This window comes from Rhinatrema bivittatum, chromosome 11 (genome assembly GCF_901001135.1).
Source record: "Rhinatrema bivittatum chromosome 11, aRhiBiv1.1, whole genome shotgun sequence".
In the NCBI taxonomy this organism is placed as follows: domain Eukaryota; kingdom Metazoa; phylum Chordata; class Amphibia; order Gymnophiona; family Rhinatrematidae; genus Rhinatrema; species Rhinatrema bivittatum.
The window spans coordinates 25278223-25297759 of NC_042625.1; the positions used below are offsets into that span (position 1 = coordinate 25278223).

The 19537-nt window shown below is 45.3% G+C and overlaps 1 protein-coding gene across 1 annotated transcript in view; it reads left to right on the forward strand.

Moving 5' to 3' along the window:
* ALDH2 (aldehyde dehydrogenase 2 family member) overlaps positions 1–19537 on the forward strand; it is a 45339-nt gene that overhangs the window by 20489 nt on the left and 5313 nt on the right. Inside the window, exons 5-12 of the mRNA XM_029619183.1 lie at positions 601–712; positions 1860–1988; positions 5637–5750; positions 6970–7072; positions 14278–14462; positions 16831–16995; positions 17593–17750; positions 18411–18525. Of these exons, the coding sequence (XP_029475043.1) occupies positions 601–712; positions 1860–1988; positions 5637–5750; positions 6970–7072; positions 14278–14462; positions 16831–16995; positions 17593–17750; positions 18411–18525 (1081 nt within the window). The remainder of the gene's footprint in view (positions 1–600; positions 713–1859; positions 1989–5636; positions 5751–6969; positions 7073–14277; positions 14463–16830; positions 16996–17592; positions 17751–18410; positions 18526–19537) is intronic.

Genomic DNA, 19537 nt, shown 5'->3' on the forward strand with positions numbered 1-19537 from the left:
ATCTCAGAATTGCTGATAAATTCTGGCACCGGTTATTTGCTTTGCTCAGCTAACACAGCTTTTTTTTTTTTTTTTATTAATCTTATTCAATTTATGTAAAAAAGCTTAGGGGTTGGTTCAATGCGTCCATCTGCCTGGAGGCTCTATAACTTCTGGGAAAGTTTGGTGGGGGGAGGGGGTGGAGCGTGGGCTTTGACACCTCCCTGAAAATCATCTTGCTGCAATAAAGGTGAGGTCAGTTTCAGTGAGGTGAAAGTTGAAAAGCGCTAGTGAGTCCCTGCGTAAGCATGGTTTGCGCTTCTTACAGTAGTGCAAAGATATTTACTGTTGCTAATCATTTCTCTAGTGTTGCCAGGTTTACACAGCGCGGTACAGCTATACACGAGTTTGTGTGAGAGACACAGATAAGAGACTTCAGGAGATGTCGATTTTATAACCCGGTATACTATAAGAAATAAAATCGATAACTCTAGGATATGGAAGAAGCAGGGTTTAAGTTGTTGGGTGTTTTTTTTTTTTTTTTTTTTAAAGCACCCTCAAAAGTTACATGTGATGTTATCCCGTTGTGTGGTGGTAAAAGTTGTATATTTTGGTGTTCAGATATTATGCAGGCTGGGCTGACAAATGGCATGGGAAGACCATTCCTATAGATGGGGATTACTTCTGCTACACGAGACACGAGCCGGTGGGAGTGTGCGGACAGATTATCCCGGTGAGTAGTGCTCCCCCAGAGGAAACGCCCAGCTGCAAAAACTTGGGAGATGCGTTTGGTATCCAGAAATTTTAGCATGCCGTATAAATGAAGGGGGGGTTAATCTGGAGCGGGATAGTGACAGTATTTGGATTATATATATATATATATAGGATGAAGGGCATTGCGCTTGAATACTAATGCTGCAGTCCTCATGAATTTGCAGTTTCACACAGCAGGATGTTAAAAGGATTGCATCTTAATAAATTGAAATACCTTTCAGGTAATGCTTTGTACTGGGTGCAGTGCTAAAATGGATTTCATTTCCATTTTGAAAAGAGAATTGTGAAGGACTTGTACATTTTTTTTTGAGGGGGAGGGGTGTTGTGTGTGTGTGTGTGGCTTTTTTTTTTTTTTTTTTTTTTTTTATATATATAAACACCCCAGGTCCGGTCTTCTCCCATCCCCACCCTCTCCCCCAGAGTTAAGACATAGAAAAACATTGTCCATAGGAATGCAATCCCACATCGATGTCAGCACGTTCTGTGCAGTCGGATCATAGGCACAGACTCTTGGTCCAGGAGCAGCCAGCGGTGCCGTTGGAAGGGAGCCGGCTCAGTTCGTCAGTGCTTCTGGTAGCCAAGAGTGCACGCATCCCACACACCCACAACATCTTTGGTTATTCGGTAGCTTTTCGTTGGTTTGCTCCTGATTTTTTTTTTTCTTCCTCTTGCAGCTGCACGTGACTGCGTGTCTTTTAACACACGGAATAACGGGGCCTAATGAATAGAAATAAAACTGCCACGATGAAAAGGGGGAGGGGGGACTTTTAGCCATCCACGAGTGCGCATGGTTTGCAAGTTTTTTGGTTTTTTTTTAACTCGCAGGCTCTGCACCAATCGTCAAAGTGGAAAGGGCGTGCGCGTGCTTTTTGCTCTGAAGCTCTCCGTGGATTGCTGGCGGCCGTGCAGCCGCTTGCACACGTGGTGTTCCATGCATCCAGCCAGATCGAGGGAGGGTGATTTTCGGGCGGCCGATTAACGTGGGAAAAGTGCTTTGGAAATCTCTCTCTAAGAGTGAGGTGGCGCTTTACGTGCATTGTGTCTTATCGGCATTGGGTATTTAAAAAGGGGGGGTCCATTTTTTATGTTTGTTCCCTCTCTTGCAGTGGAACTTCCCTCTGCTGATGCAGGCCTGGAAACTCGGCCCAGCCTTGGCCACAGGAAACGTGGTGGTGATGAAGGTGGCAGAACAAACTCCCCTGACTGCTCTCCACGTGGCCAGTCTTATCAAAGAGGTAAGAGTGCCAGCCATCTACCGAGCACGTGTTGGGCTTCGTGGGCGCACGGTGCAGGAACTTTCCAGGTGGGAAAGACACATACCTTGTTCTGAACTGGGTCCTGGAGGCAGTGGGAGGCAAGCTGTAGCGGCAGGTGTTGAACCTGTGTCCTGGGATCTCACCTGTACTACGGTTCGACTCTCTAATCACTAGGCCAGGGAAGTCGTCTTGGTTTGCCCAGTGTACTCTATCAGCACTCTTTATCTGTTCTGAACACTACTCTGCAGCACCAGGTTACCGGCTTGACCCGTTTCTGGTCTTCTGATCCACCACTGAACAAAATCTGGCTAGCCCCGCCTCCGGGGGGGGTGTGACATTTTGGGGGCCACCCATAGATGAGCCTTACCTAAGGGTCCACCAAGGGCAGCCCCCATGTATGACCCTTAGGTGGCCATGTGTTAGGTTTTAAGTTAATGTTTTTTATGATTAGAGTACTTACATTTTATGATTTCTGGAACATGGAGAGGCTGAGAGTTTAAACAAAGTTAGCTTATTATTTGATCTCTTTTCTATTCCAGGCCTTTTTTTTTTTTTTTTTCCCCTTAATGGTTGTTGTCTGAACCAGAGTGTAACGAATTTTTCATTCCATTTACTGGGTGAGTCCATTACCAAGGGTTTAGAAAAAGGCCCCCAAGTAACCGACCATTCCCAAATTGATCGCTTTGTGTACTCTTCGATGACTTCTGATTTGTGAATTGTTCTGAAAGAGAATCTTTTTATTAGTACCAGATCAGTTAGAAATAAGGATTTCCAGATTCATGCTGTCACGTCAAGATACACCCCTGACATGCATTTAGTCGCGGAGGTCCAGCGGACAGATATGGACACGACTTTTGAATCTTCTATTTTGTCTACCTGGATTTGTTTAATGCAGGACAAGCATGTGAAGGGAAATGGGATATGTTGGTGGGGGAGGGAGATTTATTAAAAATAAAAGTTACATTTTAAAAGGTTAACCTTTTCAAACAAAAGTAAACAGGGATGCTGTTTTAGTTAGGATTTTAAGCTGGATGTTTTGTCTTGTCCATTGACCACCTGGGTTGCAGATGAGCCAGATTTTACAGCTCACTGAAGAACTGGTTACATTACAACTTTAGTAATCTAGTTATAATTTTGTTCTCAGCATGCAAAATAATTTGACAGCTATGTCTGCTGTGAGTCTAGCTCAGTTAACACAGGGGCCTACCCAACATGTTGGTCACACCTTGGATTTGTTACTTGGTCATGAGACTATTCGCCAAACAAATAAGGTGCCATTATCAAAGATCATTTGTTGGGCCCGGCTCCGTCTCTGAGGGTCGCTATTGATGGATCAGATGACTCCAACAAGGGCCCAGGGTGCTTCTGGCGCACAGTCTGGTGGTTGATCCAGATGGCACGGCTCCAGGGGACGATCAGAGGAGGTTATTTCCAAGGGGGATGACCCTAAGGTGTCTTTTGCAAGGAGGAGCTAGTGCTGTTGATTCCTCAGGTTCTTGAGCTTGGTGTCGAGGTTCTTCAGGAGGACTCTGATCTGGAAGGGGCTGATCTGGTCCTGAATGAGCTGCAGGGTCCAGCAAAATCCTTCCCATATCATAAGTCGGTGAAGAAGCTGGTGGATCGGGAATGGGGTACTTCCGACGCCACTTGAGGGCTATGGCAAAGCTTATCCTTTGCCTGAGCAGACGTCTGACCTTTCCCTTCCTAAGGTTGATGCTGCTACCAAGAAGATGACTATTCCAATTGCTTTGAAGGATGTTCAGGATCTTAATTGGAGGTGCATCTTGAGGATTTTTGAAGGGTCTGCTCTGAGTTTTGTCTGGATTGGGTGCAGCAGCTCCAGGATGGCCAGTCAGTCTGGCGAGGAGGAGAGTAAGGCTGAGTATTTAGAGGCTTACGGGGCGGATGCTCTGTATGACCTAGTAAGAACCTCATCTCAGATTATGGTGTTGGCGGTATTGGCCAGAAGGTTGTTATGGTTGCGTAATTGGTCGGCGGATGTGTCATCCAAGTCTCAGCTGGGGCCTCTGGCTTTCAAAGGCTGACTCTTGTTTGGTGAGGACCTGGAGCAGTTGATGAAGAATCAGGGCAAAAGTAAGGTGCGTAGGTTGCCCTAGGATAAGCCAAAGGGCAAGAGGTTTTTTCAGGCTCAGTCCTGCTTTCGGGATAGTAGGAGTTCTCGTGGGTATCGAACTGTACGCCCAGAAAACTCAAGACTTGTGAGCTCCAAGTCCACAGAAGCAATTCTCTTTCCGGGGCTAATCTTGGTCAGCCCTTTCGAGGGGGCCGAAGAGCCATCTGGGACACTACAAGTCGTAGTGCAACTGGGACTAAATTCTTGCAGTGAGGCGTGGTTGGTCCACTCCGTTGTTTCTGTTGTAAGAGGTCGCTTGGTGAGGTTTTAAGGGTAGTGGGTCAAAATTACTTAGGATCAGTGAGTCTTCAGTGTAGTAAGAGATGGCTATGTGTTCGAATTTGCTCGGCCCATCCAAGATTTGTTTCAAGTTTTCCCTTGCGGGCCCATAGGCAAACAACTTGTGGTTCGAGACATGCTGGACCAATTGCGGAAGCTAGGGGCGGCAATTCCGGTTCCCCCCCCCCCCCCCCCCCCCCCCGAGGAGCAAGCCATGGGAAGGTATTCCATTTACTTCATCGTTCCAAAGAAGGAAGGCACCTTTCACTCAGTTCTGGACTTGAAAAGGGTAAATGCAGCATTCAAGGTAAATTTGCCGGGGTGAGGAACCCAATAATTTTGGGCTGGGAAGGGTCAAAAGTGGGGATAACTGGGGACAACTCACAAATTTTAGCCTACCTTTTAGTATGTGGCATAGTAAAGGTTTAACAGAAAAATTGAAAAGAATTCAGAGCTCCTAGCAAACCATGTCTCTAAGACACCATCTTGGATCCCCCCTCTTAATCCTTTTTAGCGTAAAGGAAATTTTAACTATCAAGGATTGTGTTTTTTATTTATTTATTTAGATTCATTTCTATATTATGTTTTATTTACTCTTTGTTGGTTTTATATGATTATGAATATTCTGTGATCTCTCACCGGGCCATTACATTGGAAGCTCATGGAATATAAGGCTATATAAATATAATAAGCAGAACTTGGATCATAACAGAGTACGGCCCTAGATAGGGAAGCAAAATCAGTTGATTTTAAAGGTCTGTTTCCAACAAAGTGAATGCACTTCTCGTTGCTGGGGATGTGTGCTAGAGAGGATGAGAACAGTTGGAGGAGCAGCGGGCATTAGCTGTGGGTTGGGAACTTTCAAAACAGAAAAAGTGAATTGCAAAGGAATGTCTTGTGGATCCCCACGATGATGTCTTGCAAGGATAACTGAGACAGTAACGATTCCTAAACCTAGAGCAGAATCTGCCGAGTGTTGGGGTGTCAGTATCTGAAGCCTTCGTTCCCCACATTTTTGTCTAGCGCAACCGCTGGGAGACTCTCCAACTGGGATTTGGCTGATGTTTGACAGTCGGTTGCATAAGTCACTCGTAGTTCAACAGGTCCCAAATGGTAGGTGGGGGGGGGGAGGTTTCACTGTTTAGAGAGAAGAATGGGCCTTGCTTTGGGTAGTGACACTAACGTTTTGAAATGAACTTTGTGTATGCTCGCAGGCTGGATTTCCACCGGGCGTCGTCAATATCGTGCCTGGAATGGGACCCACTGCAGGGGCTGCCATTGCCTCCCACATGAAAGTGGATAAAGTCGCGTTCACGGGCTCCACAGAGGTAAGAAATCCACGGGAAGACAGGAGCCTGTGTTCTTTTTCATTATATTGCAGGATTTAAAAAGAAAAAAACCCACCAATCTGGCTGCTTACTGAGTTAAATTTGATTACATGCTTTTCCTTTCAACCCAGAGCGAGTTACATTTCCCCAAAAGGGTGATCTATATCACAAACATTTACAATTAAATATATTTATGGCTGCTGTTTAAAAAGTTTAGCCGGCAGAGAAAACCATGGTCAGCATCTGAGATTCAAACATGTTTACTGCAGAATGGAACCACTGAAAGCTGTGAGATAAAGTCATTTTGTTTTGTGGCTGCAAGATAGTTGCTTAAGTATCCCCCCGATGAAGCCATTACAGTTGGCGAAACAAGGGACCTTCTGGGTATTGACCAAAACCGGGTATTGGTTAAGTTTTATTGCAGGTGGGGCATTAGTGAAGGGTATTAGTTTTATTGTATGCATATGGGGAGCTTAAATAAAATGTTCGCTAGAAAATTGTGTTTTCAGTATGTGATGAGCTAAAGGTTACTTGATTATATCTAAGTGGAGTGCGTTTTTTAACTTTTTTTTTTTTTTCACTTATTAAAACTCATAAAAAAATGTTTTAAAAGAAAAATAATTCTTTTGTTTTTCTTATTTTTGTAGACTATAGAGTAGTTTTGAAATTTTTGTTTTATCACGTTTTGTGATCTTTGTACCTTTTTTTTTTTTTTTTTTTTTAAATTTAACACAGATCACTTTACTCTTACACATTTCTCCTACCTCAAGCTATCCCAGTTCAATTCCCACCCCTTCATTCTTCCCTCCCCCTTCATCAACCACCATCACCCTATTACAACCCCAATTCTAGCCCTTCTCCCCTTAAATTTCCTATTAAATGAATGCTTCATAATTTTCTGCATCGCATGCTTTACCATCACCTACTTGGAAGCAAACTCCATCTCTCCTCCTCCTCCTCACAAGATGCTGTGAAAATCAAGGTCAGGGAACGTTTTGCTAGGATGTTTTGATACCAGCTTACAGCCGATCTAGTTCTAAAGATTAACAAATGAAATGCAAACAGAGTTAAGGACACATCTCGGATTAATGGTTTCCTTCGGTAAAGATGCACTACGAGAGGACAGCACTGCCAAAGCTTTCCAGCAGTTTTCCCCAAGGCTAGCGGCAGAGTGTGGGGTGTGTGGTTTGTGCACTGACTGGATCTCTGTCTGTCACAGGTTGGTCATCTCATCCAGCAGGCCGCAGGGAGCAGCAACCTGAAGAAAGTGACCCTCGAGCTGGGCGGAAAGAGCCCCAACATCATCCTGTCCGACGCAGACTGTAAGAGTTCGCTTATTCTGGCGTTTGGACTGCCTTTCTTTCTCGTTCCGCAGCAGTGGAATAACAACTTCTATTTTTCCCTATTGCGATGGGGAAAAACTGTCAAAAAGAAAAAATACTAGAGGTCGTAGGGCAGGAGAGGTTGTAGGGCTAGAGAGGATGAGAACAGTTGGAGGAGCAGCGGGCGTTAGCTGTGGGTTGGGAACTTTCAAAACAGAAAAAGTGAATTGCAAAGGAATGTCTTGTGGATCCCCAAAATGATGTCTTGCGAGGATAACTGAGACAGTAATGATTCCTAAACCTAGAGCAGAATCTGCCGAGTGTTGGGGTGTCAGTAACTGAAGCCTTCGTTTCCCAGCGGTCGCACTAGACAAAAATGTGGGGGACTCTCCAACTGGGATTTGGCTGATGTTTGACAGTCGGTTGCATAAATCAATGGAGCAGAAGGTGGTACTATAACTAAGAAACAAAATATAGAAAAAGGGAAAGAAATTCAAAGTAACTATAGAAACGAATAAATGTTAAAATTGGGGGAATAACACATATCCCTTCATTGCTGTAAAATCCTCATACATAGCTGGCTTTTATATGCCCTTTAGGATCCTAAGGATTACAACACAAGTAATCATTGCTACCAAAGTGTCTGCAGGACCCTGCAGCTGATACCCAGAATGAATAAACATGAGAGACTCTGTATATGCAAACTTACTGGATGCGTATTATGGATATCCTGAAAACCCGATTGGCTGTGGAGTCACCAGGATAAGATTGGGAGCAGTTGCATGGACATGTGTGTGAGGGGGGGTGTGTGTTAGCCTATCTGACTCATTATTGAAAAGAGGTAAATAATCCAAAAACCCACTGAGTGGATAAGATAATGGCGTTAATCTGGCTGATAAGAGGGTTAATTTTCCTCTAAAAATTCTCTTGAATCTATCCAGCTAACACTCGGGCTGATACAGTAAAAACGTGGGAGAGCGGGCGAGCGCCCACTCTCCTGTGCGCGCGATACAGTAAAGTAATTTATTTAAATTAGGCCCGGTGGTAAAAAGAGGCGCTAGGCACACTAGTGCGTCCCTAGCGCCTCTTTTTGGACAGGAGCGGCGGCTGTCAGCGAGTTTGACAGCCGACGCTCAATTTTGCCGGCGTCTGTTCTCGAGCCCGCTGACAGCCACGGGCTCAGAAACCGGATGCCGGCAAAATTGAGTGTCCGGTTTTCAAGCCGCGGGCCTACTTCAAATTTTTTTTTTACTTTTTTAAACTTTCGGGACCTCCGACTTAATTGAATCAGCTAATACTGAAAATGAATGCTAGCCAGCTAAGTCCTCCAAAAATTCTCACTCCTACATGTAAAAATGTAAAATAAAACGATCCTTGTAGTCAGGTTTTTCCCCTTCCCTCCACATCTGGAAATGTGAAGAGGAAAAGTCCCTGATCCTATTCCTACACCCTTTAAGTCCCCACTTCATTTCTTCCTCCTACCCTCCCTCCCTATGATTTAAAAAGAAGAAAAAAAAAAAGGCAAAACCCTACCCTACTGGGATCCCCTGTTTCCATCCTGTCCATAAAAAGGAAGGCTGGGAGAGGAATTTCCACAGGCACTATTTTAATACAGAAAGGGAGATGAATTATGGTGCCCTTTGTTTAAAATAAAATATATATTTGGGAGAGCAGGAGATCGGACCAGGGACCTTTCTTGAATTTTATTAATTTCTTAGCGTCCAGTCAGATGAATCCAGAACAAGTGGGTTATGCACCTCTACCAGCAGATGGAGATGGAGCAAACTGACGTCGCAGTATATACACCCCCTCCAGTGACATCAAGCATCCCAGTATTCTCTGTCTCCAGCAGATGATGGACGTGCATCTCCCCACTGGGGATTGCTTTGATTTGAAAAAGGAGAAATAAGGAAAATAAATTCACCCTGCCCTCCTGTGGTGATAGCAAAATGTCCCTCCCCCAGTTGAGAATTCCTAAGGTGATTTCCATGGTCCCTCAGATGAGTACCATGATCCGGTAGCTGGTTTTTCAGCCGGCGTGGACTTAGCTGTTAAGCAGCTGAAAGCAGCGGGTGCAGGAAGCCGAGCGCGGCAGTGACAGCATATGCCCTCTCCCTCCGTTTCACGCATTTTCTTTAGGCTGCCCTCTACAGGATTCTCGGTTTGGTGTGTTCATCTAGCTATGCTACAGGTTGTGCATCCAGTTCTTGTGGTCTGTGCATCCAAGTTAAGAAGCTCTTTGAAGGCCGTCCGCTTACCTGTGCTTGCAAGTTGAGCATTGCTGTGTGCTTAAGTTTTTACGGCACCTATCCTAGGAACACCTAAGTCTTGCCCACCTAGGTATTGGACACCTAGAATTTTTTGGATGCCTTTATTAAAAAAAAACAAACATGTGTCTAGCTTTTTTTTTTTTTTTTTTTTTTTTTTATCTTCACATGCCCATTCGACTAGAGCATCAATGCTTTCTGTGGTTCACAGTTCTGGGATGCCATTATCAGATATGGGCACTGCCTTTTGGTCTGGCCTCCGCTCCCAGGGCCTTTTCCAAGATAATGGTGGTAGTTGTAGCAGAATTGAGAGGATGGGATCCTAGCACACTTGTATTTGGATGACTAGCTGATTCAAGCCAAGTCGCTGGAAGAGAGCAGCCTGGTGAATCCTATTGCAGGAGCTCGGCTGGGTGGTGAACCTGGCCAAGAGCAGTCTTCAGCCTGCTCAGTCGTTGGAATACCTTGGGGTTCGGTTCGACACGAAGCAGGGCAATGTTTTCCTGCCAGAAGTTCATGTTCAGAAGTTGATGGCACAGCTACATCTGTTGATGAACACTCTGCACCCAACTGTATGGTCTTACCTGCAGGTACTTGGTTTAATTGCAGCAACCTTGGAAATGGTTGTGGGCGAGAGCGCATATGCATCCTCTTCAGCACTTCCTGTTGTCTCAGTGGAACCTGCAATCTCTGAACTATTCAATTTGGCTCCAGCTGCCGATGGAGGTCTCCTCCCGACTGCAGTGGTGGCTATGGCCAGATCATCTAAGGAAGGGAGTTTCCCTAGCACCAACAGACCAGCTAGTACTGATGACGGATGCGAGCTTCTTGGTTGAGGAGCTGACTGCGCAAGGGCGCTGGGGTATAGAAGAGTCTCTCTGGAACATCAATCATTTGGAAGCCAGTGCAGTCCGGCTGGCATGTTTGCAGTTCGGTGACAGGGTCAAGCAGTCCCAATAATATCGGATAACGCAATGACTGTGGCTTACATAAATTGGCAGGGAGGAATCAAGAGCCAACAAGTGTCACAGAAAATAGATCAACTTATGGAATGGGCCAAACTACATCTCCCAGATCTCAGACTCGCATAGAGCAGGAAAAGACAATGTAAAAGCAGACTTTCTCAGCAGGGAGAGTGGACCCAAGAGAATGGTCACTATCAAACGAGGCATTTCAGCTGACTCTGGACCTCTGGGGTCTCCCATTACTAGACCTGCTGGCAACTTCTCGCAATGCTAAGGTTCCGCAATTCTTCAGTCGCAGGAGAGACCCGAAGTCGCTGGGGATCGATGCCTTGGTGCAGGAGTGGCCAGAAGACAAGTTGCCGTACGCCTTTCCTCCATAGCCCATGTTGGGCAGATTAGTCTGGAGGATCGAGGCCACAGAGGGATGGTGCCCTTGGTTGCTCCAGATATACCCAGGAGAGTGTGGTATGCAGATCTGTGGCGGCTCCTGGCGGAATCACCCCTTCGACTTCCAGCGGACAGAGATGTGTTGCGGCAAGGGTCCTGTTCTTCACGAAGATCTGACTCTATTTTGTCTTACAGTATGGCCCTTGAAAGGACTCGCGTGCTGAAACGTGGATACTCTGCGGCAGTGATTTCCACCTTGCTAAGAGCTAGAAAGTTCTCCACTTGCTTGGCCTATGTGAGGGTTTGGTGAGTGTTTGAGGCCTGGTGTGAGGATTGAGGTACTCCTTCCTTGTTATGTCAAGATCCTGCTTATTTTGGAATTTTTGCAGGATGGTTTGAATAAAGGCTTAGCCCTTAATTCCTTAAAGTTACAAGTAGCGGCTCTCGCCTGTTTCAGAGGTCAGGTGAATGGTGGATCCTTGTCGGTTTATCCTGATGTGGCCAGTTTCCTGAAAGGAGCGAAACATCTTCGTCCTCCTTTGTTCTTTCCATTGTCTTTATGGAGCTTAATTTGTATTGGATTTCCTAGTGGGTCCTACGTTTAGACTGATGCGTAGCCTGACCTTGCGGTTATTGACCTTGAAAACTGTGGCAATTTGTTCTGCGCGTAGGGTTTCTGAACTGCAGGCTTTGTTTTGCCGGGTGCCATTCCTCCAGGTGACTGCAGGGGTGAAACAGCTGCGTACTGTTCCTTCCTCTGGCTTTCACTTGAATTAGTCCATCCCTCTGCCATCTCTGGACAGAGAAAGAGATGTAGAGAAGTATCGTCTGTTGCGACCCTTGGATGTCAAGAGTCATATTTGTCAGGTATCTGGAGGTTACTGAGCCTTTATGGAAGACGGATCGCCTGTTTGTCCTTCACGGTGATACTAGGCAGGGAGAGCCAGCATTGCAGGCTACCATAGCTCACTGGATTTAGGAGGTAGTCACGGCTGCATACGTTGATGCTGGGAAGCCGTTACCTAATCGGGTCAGGGCTCATTCCACTAGGGCTCAGGCAGTGTCATGGGCGGAAGTGAAATTGTCTCCCATCGACATTTATGAGCTGCGACGCGGTCCTCGTTACACACTTTTTCCAGGTATTATTGTCTGGATGTGCAAGCCTGGGAGGATGCGGTCTTTGTACGTGCCGTTTTGACAGGACCCCGGGCAGCCTCCCACCCTATTCAGGAGAAGCTTTGGTACATCCAACTTGTTCTGAATTCATTTGACTGGACACTAAGAAATTAGAAATTACTACTTACCGGATAATTTCCTTTTCTTTAGGACAATCAGATGAATCCAGCAGCCAAGAGAGGGAAGTTGAATTGTTGTATTATGGTCCTCCTCCATGGCTGTGTTTCAGGGATTACTAGTAAATGTTAGTCCAGTCTCTAGACTAATGCTAATGCATTCTTTGAGCTCAGTGTTGCCTGAAATAGTTATCTGTTTAATCAGGTTTTTGCTAGTCTGTCCACAGTTGCTTTTGAAGACAATACTGGCAGGCTGATGTCATTACAGGAGTACATATACTGTGATATCAGTTTGCTCTGTCTCCATCTGCTGGTAGAGGTGCATAACTCACAGGTTCTGGATTCATCTGACTGTCCTAAAGAAAAGGAAATTACCAGGTAAGTAGTAATTTTTCAATGCAAGAGGGAGGGTGATTGGGAGATCAAACTGCAGGGAACCCCTCCCCCCCCCCCCTTTTTTTTTTTTTTAAACTTGTTTTACATAAGAACAGAATAGGCAATTCTGCCCTCAAGTGCCACAACCAGGTCTGGTTTTCAGGATATCCACAATGAATATGCATGAGAGAGATTTGCATGCACTGGCTCCGTTGTATGCAAATATATCTGATGAATATTCTTTGAGGATATCCTGAAAACCAGACCAGTTTGCAGAACTCAAGGACTGGAGTTGGCTACCTCTTGACACATGAGATGCAATGTTGGATCAGACCAAAGCCCAGCATCTTGTCTCCATCAACGGCCAGTTTGGGTCACAAGGACCTGGATAATCCTGAAAAGTAAATCTAGGTCTTTATGTTGACTGCTTGGATAAGTGATGTCTTTTGAAAGTCTACCTAGGTGATGATGTGCTATGGACCTTTCCTGCAGGAACTTGTCCAGTCCTTAACCCCCTGCTATACTTGTTGCCTTGACCATGTCCTCTGGCAACAAATTCTACAGATTTATTATACACTGAGTGAAAAAAAAACTTTCTACAATTTATTTAAAATATGCTGGTTATTTGGCTGTGTCCTTTTGTTTTAGTAGTAATGTTTTTCACTGTGTGTATCACTTTGCACTTTTACACATTTATATTTCGTCTGCTATTTAAGTGCCCAACGTCCTACTCTCACAAGGTCCTTCTGCAATTCCTCAGAATCCACTCCTGTTTTAACAACTTCTTGATATGATAGTTTCACTTATTCCATTTTTTCCAAATCATCTTTCAGTATGTTAAATGGCATAGGTTCCAGTACGGATCCCTTAGGTACTACTACTTAACATTTCTATAGCACTTCACAACATACACAGTGCTGACCTTTCTCTGTTTGGGGAATCTGACCATTTAGTCTTACTCTCTCTTTCCTCTCTTGTAACCAGTCCACAACAGGATACTGTCTACTTTTTTTTAACTTCCTGGGAAGTCTGTCATGAGGGACTTGGTCAAATGCCTTTTGAAAATCTAAATACGCTCCCTCATCCTGCTCACCTTAATCAGCATGTTTATGCACAACTTCAAAAATAAATCTAACAGATTAAGGGAAGACTTTTCTCTTTGTTTAAAACCATGACTCTTCCCCCATTAAGCTGCCTGTCTATGTGGCCATTAACTTTGGTTTATAAAATAGTTTTGTCATTTTCGACCAGGGTGGTATTGGGAGGATGGCTTATCAGGTTAAAGCCTCTCCTGCAGTGCTTTGATTTGGCCACTGAAATTAGGTGGCTGGCGCTGAACATCACCGTTCCCTAACTTTTTTTTTTTTTTTCCACCCAGAATTTTGCTGGCTGAATTTAGCCTGTTTGCGCAGTCGGTTTTCAGAGGCTTTCATCTAGCCAGCGAAGGCCTTATTTAGCCAGCCAGATTGCTTTTGAATATTGGACCCTGGTCGTCCAGAGATGGACAGCCAGGCTGAAATACGTAGCAGCAATTACTTGTGTGTTAAATCTTCGAAGTCCTGTGGGAGATATGAAAGCCACCAAAGTATAAAGATTATACCACCTCTCCTTTCAGCAGAATTTTTGTAACTTCAGCCATCCAGTTTAGTTTAAATATTTTCCCCCTTTTTTATTTATTTATTTATTTATTCACATCATGCGTGCGTCTGGTGTTTTGTATGGAGGCCTGCCAAGATAATTACTGCTCGAAGGCCTGACGGAGCAGAAAGACCAAGCCACGGGGAGATGATTCTGTTATAGCAGACGTGGATGTTTTGTTTTCTCGTTTTGCTGTTGGTGTGGTGTAAAATGTCAGTCTCTTTCTTTCTCTCCGCCTCACCTCTCTCCCCCCACCCCACGTGCGTTTGCATCTTCTTCAGTGGACTGGGCGGTCCAGCAATCCCACTTTGCGTTGTTCTTCAACCAAGGCCAGTGTTGCTGCGCGGGTTCTCGCACCTACGTACAGGAGAGCGTTTACTCCGAGTTCCTGGAAAGGAGTGTGGAAAGGGCAAAAGATAGAATTGTGGGTAACCCGTTTGACTTCAAAACAGAACAGGGACCGCAGGTGGGTATAAAATTGTCTTTATTTTTGTCTGACGGGTTTTTTGGTTTTTGTTTCTTTTTATTCGTTTTGCTTTATTTCTCCCTTTTCAATTTCTTCAAGGAGGAAAAAGGTCCCGCGGGTGATTTTTTTTTTTTTTTTTTTTTATTATTATTCCAGGAGTACAGAATAAAAGAAGGGAAAACAGTCCAAGCTCAGCAGAAATGAATCTCACCCCCTTTGGCGGAAGAGATCTTCTGTTGAGTGGAAAAATGTAGCGCGTCGCTGGCAATGGCCGTGGCTACAGCATTAAACATTTTTTTAAAAGAATTTGGAGGAGAAAAGGGGTCAGTGATGGTGGTATAGTTGGACTCCGGGGGGGGGAAGACTGGGTGAGGTGGTAAGGGAGTACCAGTACAGGGATTTAAACTAGATTTGGACATTACTTTTTTTTTTTTTTTTTTAATTGTGCTTTTGGAATTTTGCATGCAGCTTGTGTGTGTGGGGTTTTTTTTTTTTTTTCTTTTTTTTACTACTGAAAGATGATTTAGAAGAAGGTTGGGTTGGGCCAGGTGGTTCAGTGGTGTAAACAGAACTTTTTTTTTTTTTTTTGAGGGGCCCAAGTTTAACACATGTGGGTAGTAGCCATAGAAGTCTGAACCCTACCAGTTATTCTCTTATCAATAAATAATGCCTTGGAGTGTACCTGACAATGGATGTATAATTAGTGACAGTTTTAAAATAATTTAACTAAATTATTTCAAGCACTTGCCAACATTAAACCATATACACTAAGCAGTACATATTCAAAAACCATTTAGACAGATAACCGGAAAGTTATCCATCTAAATGGTTCAGCCGCATTTTAAAAACATTTACCCAGCTAAATTCTAGCCAGATATCAAATTATCCGGCTAGAATTTAGTTGGGGTGTTCCTAGGGTGGGGATATCCGGAGATAGCCGGTGAATATCAGTGTACAAATGCTACTTAGCCAGATTAGTTATCCGGCTGAGTAGCACTGCCTCAATCTGCCCACTGCCCTCCCCCAAGTTAGCCGGCTAGCCAGATGAGTCCTACTTATCTGGTATTTGAAAAATTTCTACTTCTCATGTCAGAGAAACAGAAGCAATAGTAGTCTTACTCTCCTAGTTCCCAAGCCTTGCTTTCCACTCCCTTCCCCTTTCAGCCAGACTCATTCAGAGAGAGCTTGCAAAAACAGAAACATCATTCCTCATAAAATAAATCAATCATAATAGTAAATCAGACTAATACAAATATTTCAAAACAAATGATGAATAGAATACCTAATAAATAAAAAGAGTAAGGATAAAAAAAAACTTTAAACCTTTCCCAAAAATCAATAAAATAATTCAAAATAGCAGGCATATCAAATAACACCCAATAATTAAAGCTAATAAGGATAAAACATTTCTCCCCACTCCATGCCAGGAAACATTTGATTTTCAGTAACCCTGAGATTGTCATGGAAAGGTGCGGGGGATGACACACAAACCTTTCCCTCTCATAAGCTCTGTCCACTGCCATGTGGAAGACCTGAGAGTTTCAGCCATTGCTTAATGGTGACACCTAGTGGCAAGACTCGTGGTCCAAGTTACAGTGTTCTGGAGGAAGCTAGGGTCTGTGGTCGCCATCATCTCCCTCCCCTTCCCCCCCCCCCCCCCCCTCCTGCCCAGCCAAGGTCTGTCACTACAATTGCTGGGCTAGGTCAATTGGAATGGGATGTAATATGGAGGGAGGAGATTTCCCCCCCCCTCCCCCCAGATAGTTGCAAATGATCCCAGCCCTGGTTCTGAATGAGCTGAAGACTCCATGGAGGAAGACACTGCCAGGCTCCAAAAAAAGAGGAAGGCAAACTTAGTGGGGCAGCTCAGAGCTGTGAAGTGGAGTAACTGGTTAGAATGGCGTGCATCCTTTTGAGCCATGTGGACATGCCGCCATCTCTAGTAAAACCAGTACAGGAATCCTGTTAGGGCGTAGCCTAACCCGAAAACAAGGCAAGCAAATTGCTTTCCATTCTTTTCCACACAGCTGCCAAGCTTGTCTGAGCAACTAAACTGCAGTCAAGTACCGGAATTTACATTCCGCCATCGGTTTATTGAATACCATAAGCTGATGTTTGATGCAGGCCGCAAGGGGTCATTGTCCCCTGCATTTCTTTCAGAATGATGCAGTGGAATGAATGTCTCTTGGTGCTTTTTGGGGTGGAGGAATAGGGTCTGTTTAGTGCAGTTTATCAAGGTGGTCTTCATGCGGATAAAGTGCGATGAAGGTAACTGTGATCTCCGCCCCCCCCCCCCTGCACCCACCACCACTGCCCCCTCCTGGCAAACCATGGAATTATTCTTGTGTTTATGATGACAATGACTTAGGTGGATGAGGAGCAGTTTAAGAAGATCCTGGGCTACATCAACACTGGGAAGAAGGAAGGAGCCAAGTTGCTGTGTGGTGGCGGGGCTGCCGCTGACCGCGGATACTTCATCCAGCCTACGGTATTCGGAGACGTGAAGGATGACATGACCATAGCACGAGAGGAGGTGAGCGGAGGGGAGGTTTCAAAGGGAGCGCCAGCCGGAGGCTGCAGTGTTGGAAAGTTCAGATGAGACTTATTTTACAGCAGTCTTAAGTAAACCTTACAAATACAGTAATCTGCAGCTTTTTCCAAGTGTTGTGCCGACCTCTTCCCCGTTTTTCAAGACCTTTCCATCATGGACCCATGGGTACCTTGGTTGAGGCACTGTAGGGAAGGAGAAACCAATCGTGAAGTGTGCTGAAGTCTACAGTTGTGGAAGTCATTTTAAAACAGTTGTCTCATTCGTACCCAATTGCATTAGGCACTGGTTGAGTATTTTAACATAATGTCACTGGTCAGCTGTGCTACAGTCTCCCCTTGGCCCTTCCATCCTTTCCCGCTGTAGCTTAAAACTTTGAGGTTATGCTGGATTGCTTTTTTCTCTCCTTGAAGTTTTTTAATATACTGCGCTTCCAGAGCTTCATGATCCCAAGGCAGATTCCAGCTCTTCCCTGAAAGCCTCATGGAAGCCACAACAAAATGTGAAATGGAAAGCCGCCAATGGACATCTGTGGACCACATATATCTTGCCTTCTGCTAACTCTTGTTTTAAATGACGCAGATCTTTGGGCCTGTAATGCAGATCCTCAAATTCAAATCCATCGAGGAAGTCGTAGAGAGAGCAAACGACAGTAAATATGGCCTTGCAGCTTCCATCTTCACAACAGACATTGATAAAGCCAACTACATATCACAGGCACTGAGGGCTGGGACTGTCTGGTAAGACTGAACATTATATTTTTTTTGGAGGAAAAATGAATATACCCCCTTCAAATGTTATTTCATAATAAAGGCATGGGTATAAAAGAATGTCTACATCCTTACTGCACCAAAATGTCTTGCAGTGGTTAGAAAGTGTTTGAGAGTGCTGCTAACGCATTGATGATTCTGAGGGGCGAGGGTTCTTCCTTCAGGCAGGCCTGCAGATCTTTAGTGTTGGTTGCAAGTTATCAGGTGGCAGCAGATTATTTTGAATGCACTATTGGTGTGGAGTTTGCAGCAGCAACGTTTAGAATGTCATCTTCGTAATGAACTCAAATGTACCCTCCAGGCTTCTAGTCAAAAATGAAGTTACATCAGTGCATATATAACAGGCCTGAAGATCTCTTATGAGATGAGCTGATCCCCATTTGCAGCTGTTGGGAAGAGGGCTGGCTGGCTGCAGTGTTTTGTGGGGCTCCAACAGCCTGGGAGAGGTGTGGTGGCTAGAGATAGGGGACGAGGGAGAGAGTGGCAAGGGTAGATTGTAGAAATTGTAGCTGGCTTGGAGATGGGGAGGAGTCATGGAAACTGGAGAACTTTGGGTGAAGTTAGTTTGGAACATTCAGAGGATCATGATCGGCCTCCTTCTGTTTTTTGGTTTTTTTTTTCTTGTTACAGGATAAATTGCTATGATGTGTTTGGTGCTCAGGCTCCCTTTGGTGGATATAAGGCTTCCGGCAATGGGCGGGAGCTTGGGGAATACGGCCTAGAAGCATACACAGAAATAAAAACCGTGAGTATTGCAGCTGCTGTTGCTTTGGCAATCGGTCACAAATAATGCAAAGCCTATTCCCTGTACATACCCGGATCAGTCCAGACCGTGGATTGAGCCTTCTGTCCAGCAATGGAGATGGAGACAGAGGAAAAACTGAAAAGGGTATCCTATATCAGGACAGAGCCTACCCTGCGGCCCTTCAGTATTTGTCTGTCTCCAGCAGGTGGATCAGCTCACCCTGCGGTCTCCTGATTTGGGCTAGTCAGCCTTTCCTTGTCTTCCTTTTGGGATCAAGCAAGTAATAATTTCCTTCGGGATTGTCTTAGGATTTTTCCAATTAAAAAAAAAAAGAATACAGATCTTTTCTAATAAGACCTAGCCGGCAGCCAGACACAGAGGAGCGTGCAGGGTTCACTCCCCTGCCTCTGCTCCTGCCAGCAGAGCATTCAGCGAGTTATTTTTAGCTGTCAGCTGTTTTTCCTTCTTCAGCTCGTGGCTCCTCTTTGGTGGGGTTGCTGTGGCCAAGCGCCTGCCTAGCTTGTGGGGAGCCCTCGTCGCGCGAGGGGCTCTGCTTGCTGGCCGGCCTGCCGGCCGGGTGAGGAAGGCACCTTCTCGGCAGGGCAAGCAAATTTACCCTGGGGATGAAATCCCCCATGCATGGCTAGGCCGTTCCCGGGTCAGCAAACCGCGGGAATGGTGGCCATCTTGGGGATTTCAGCAGCTCCTGATTTGGAGCTGCCAGGGGCTGGGGAGCAGAATTTCCAGGAGGCCCCCCAGCAAATCCAGAACCCGATTTTCCTCTGATTTTGTTCTCCTCTTCCTGCATAAACTTTATCTGGCCAGCTTGCAGGAGGAGGAGGACCCTTCCCCAGGCCCCCTCCTGCCGAAAATTCCTCGTCCAACCCCACTGCCCATTCTCCCTGTCCCGGAGCCCCAAGGGTCTGTTAGGGTGTGGGTGGTCCCGGGGGTGGCCCCTATTCCGGATCCCACTACAGATTTGGCGAGCGCACTCCCGCCCCTGGAGGGGGAT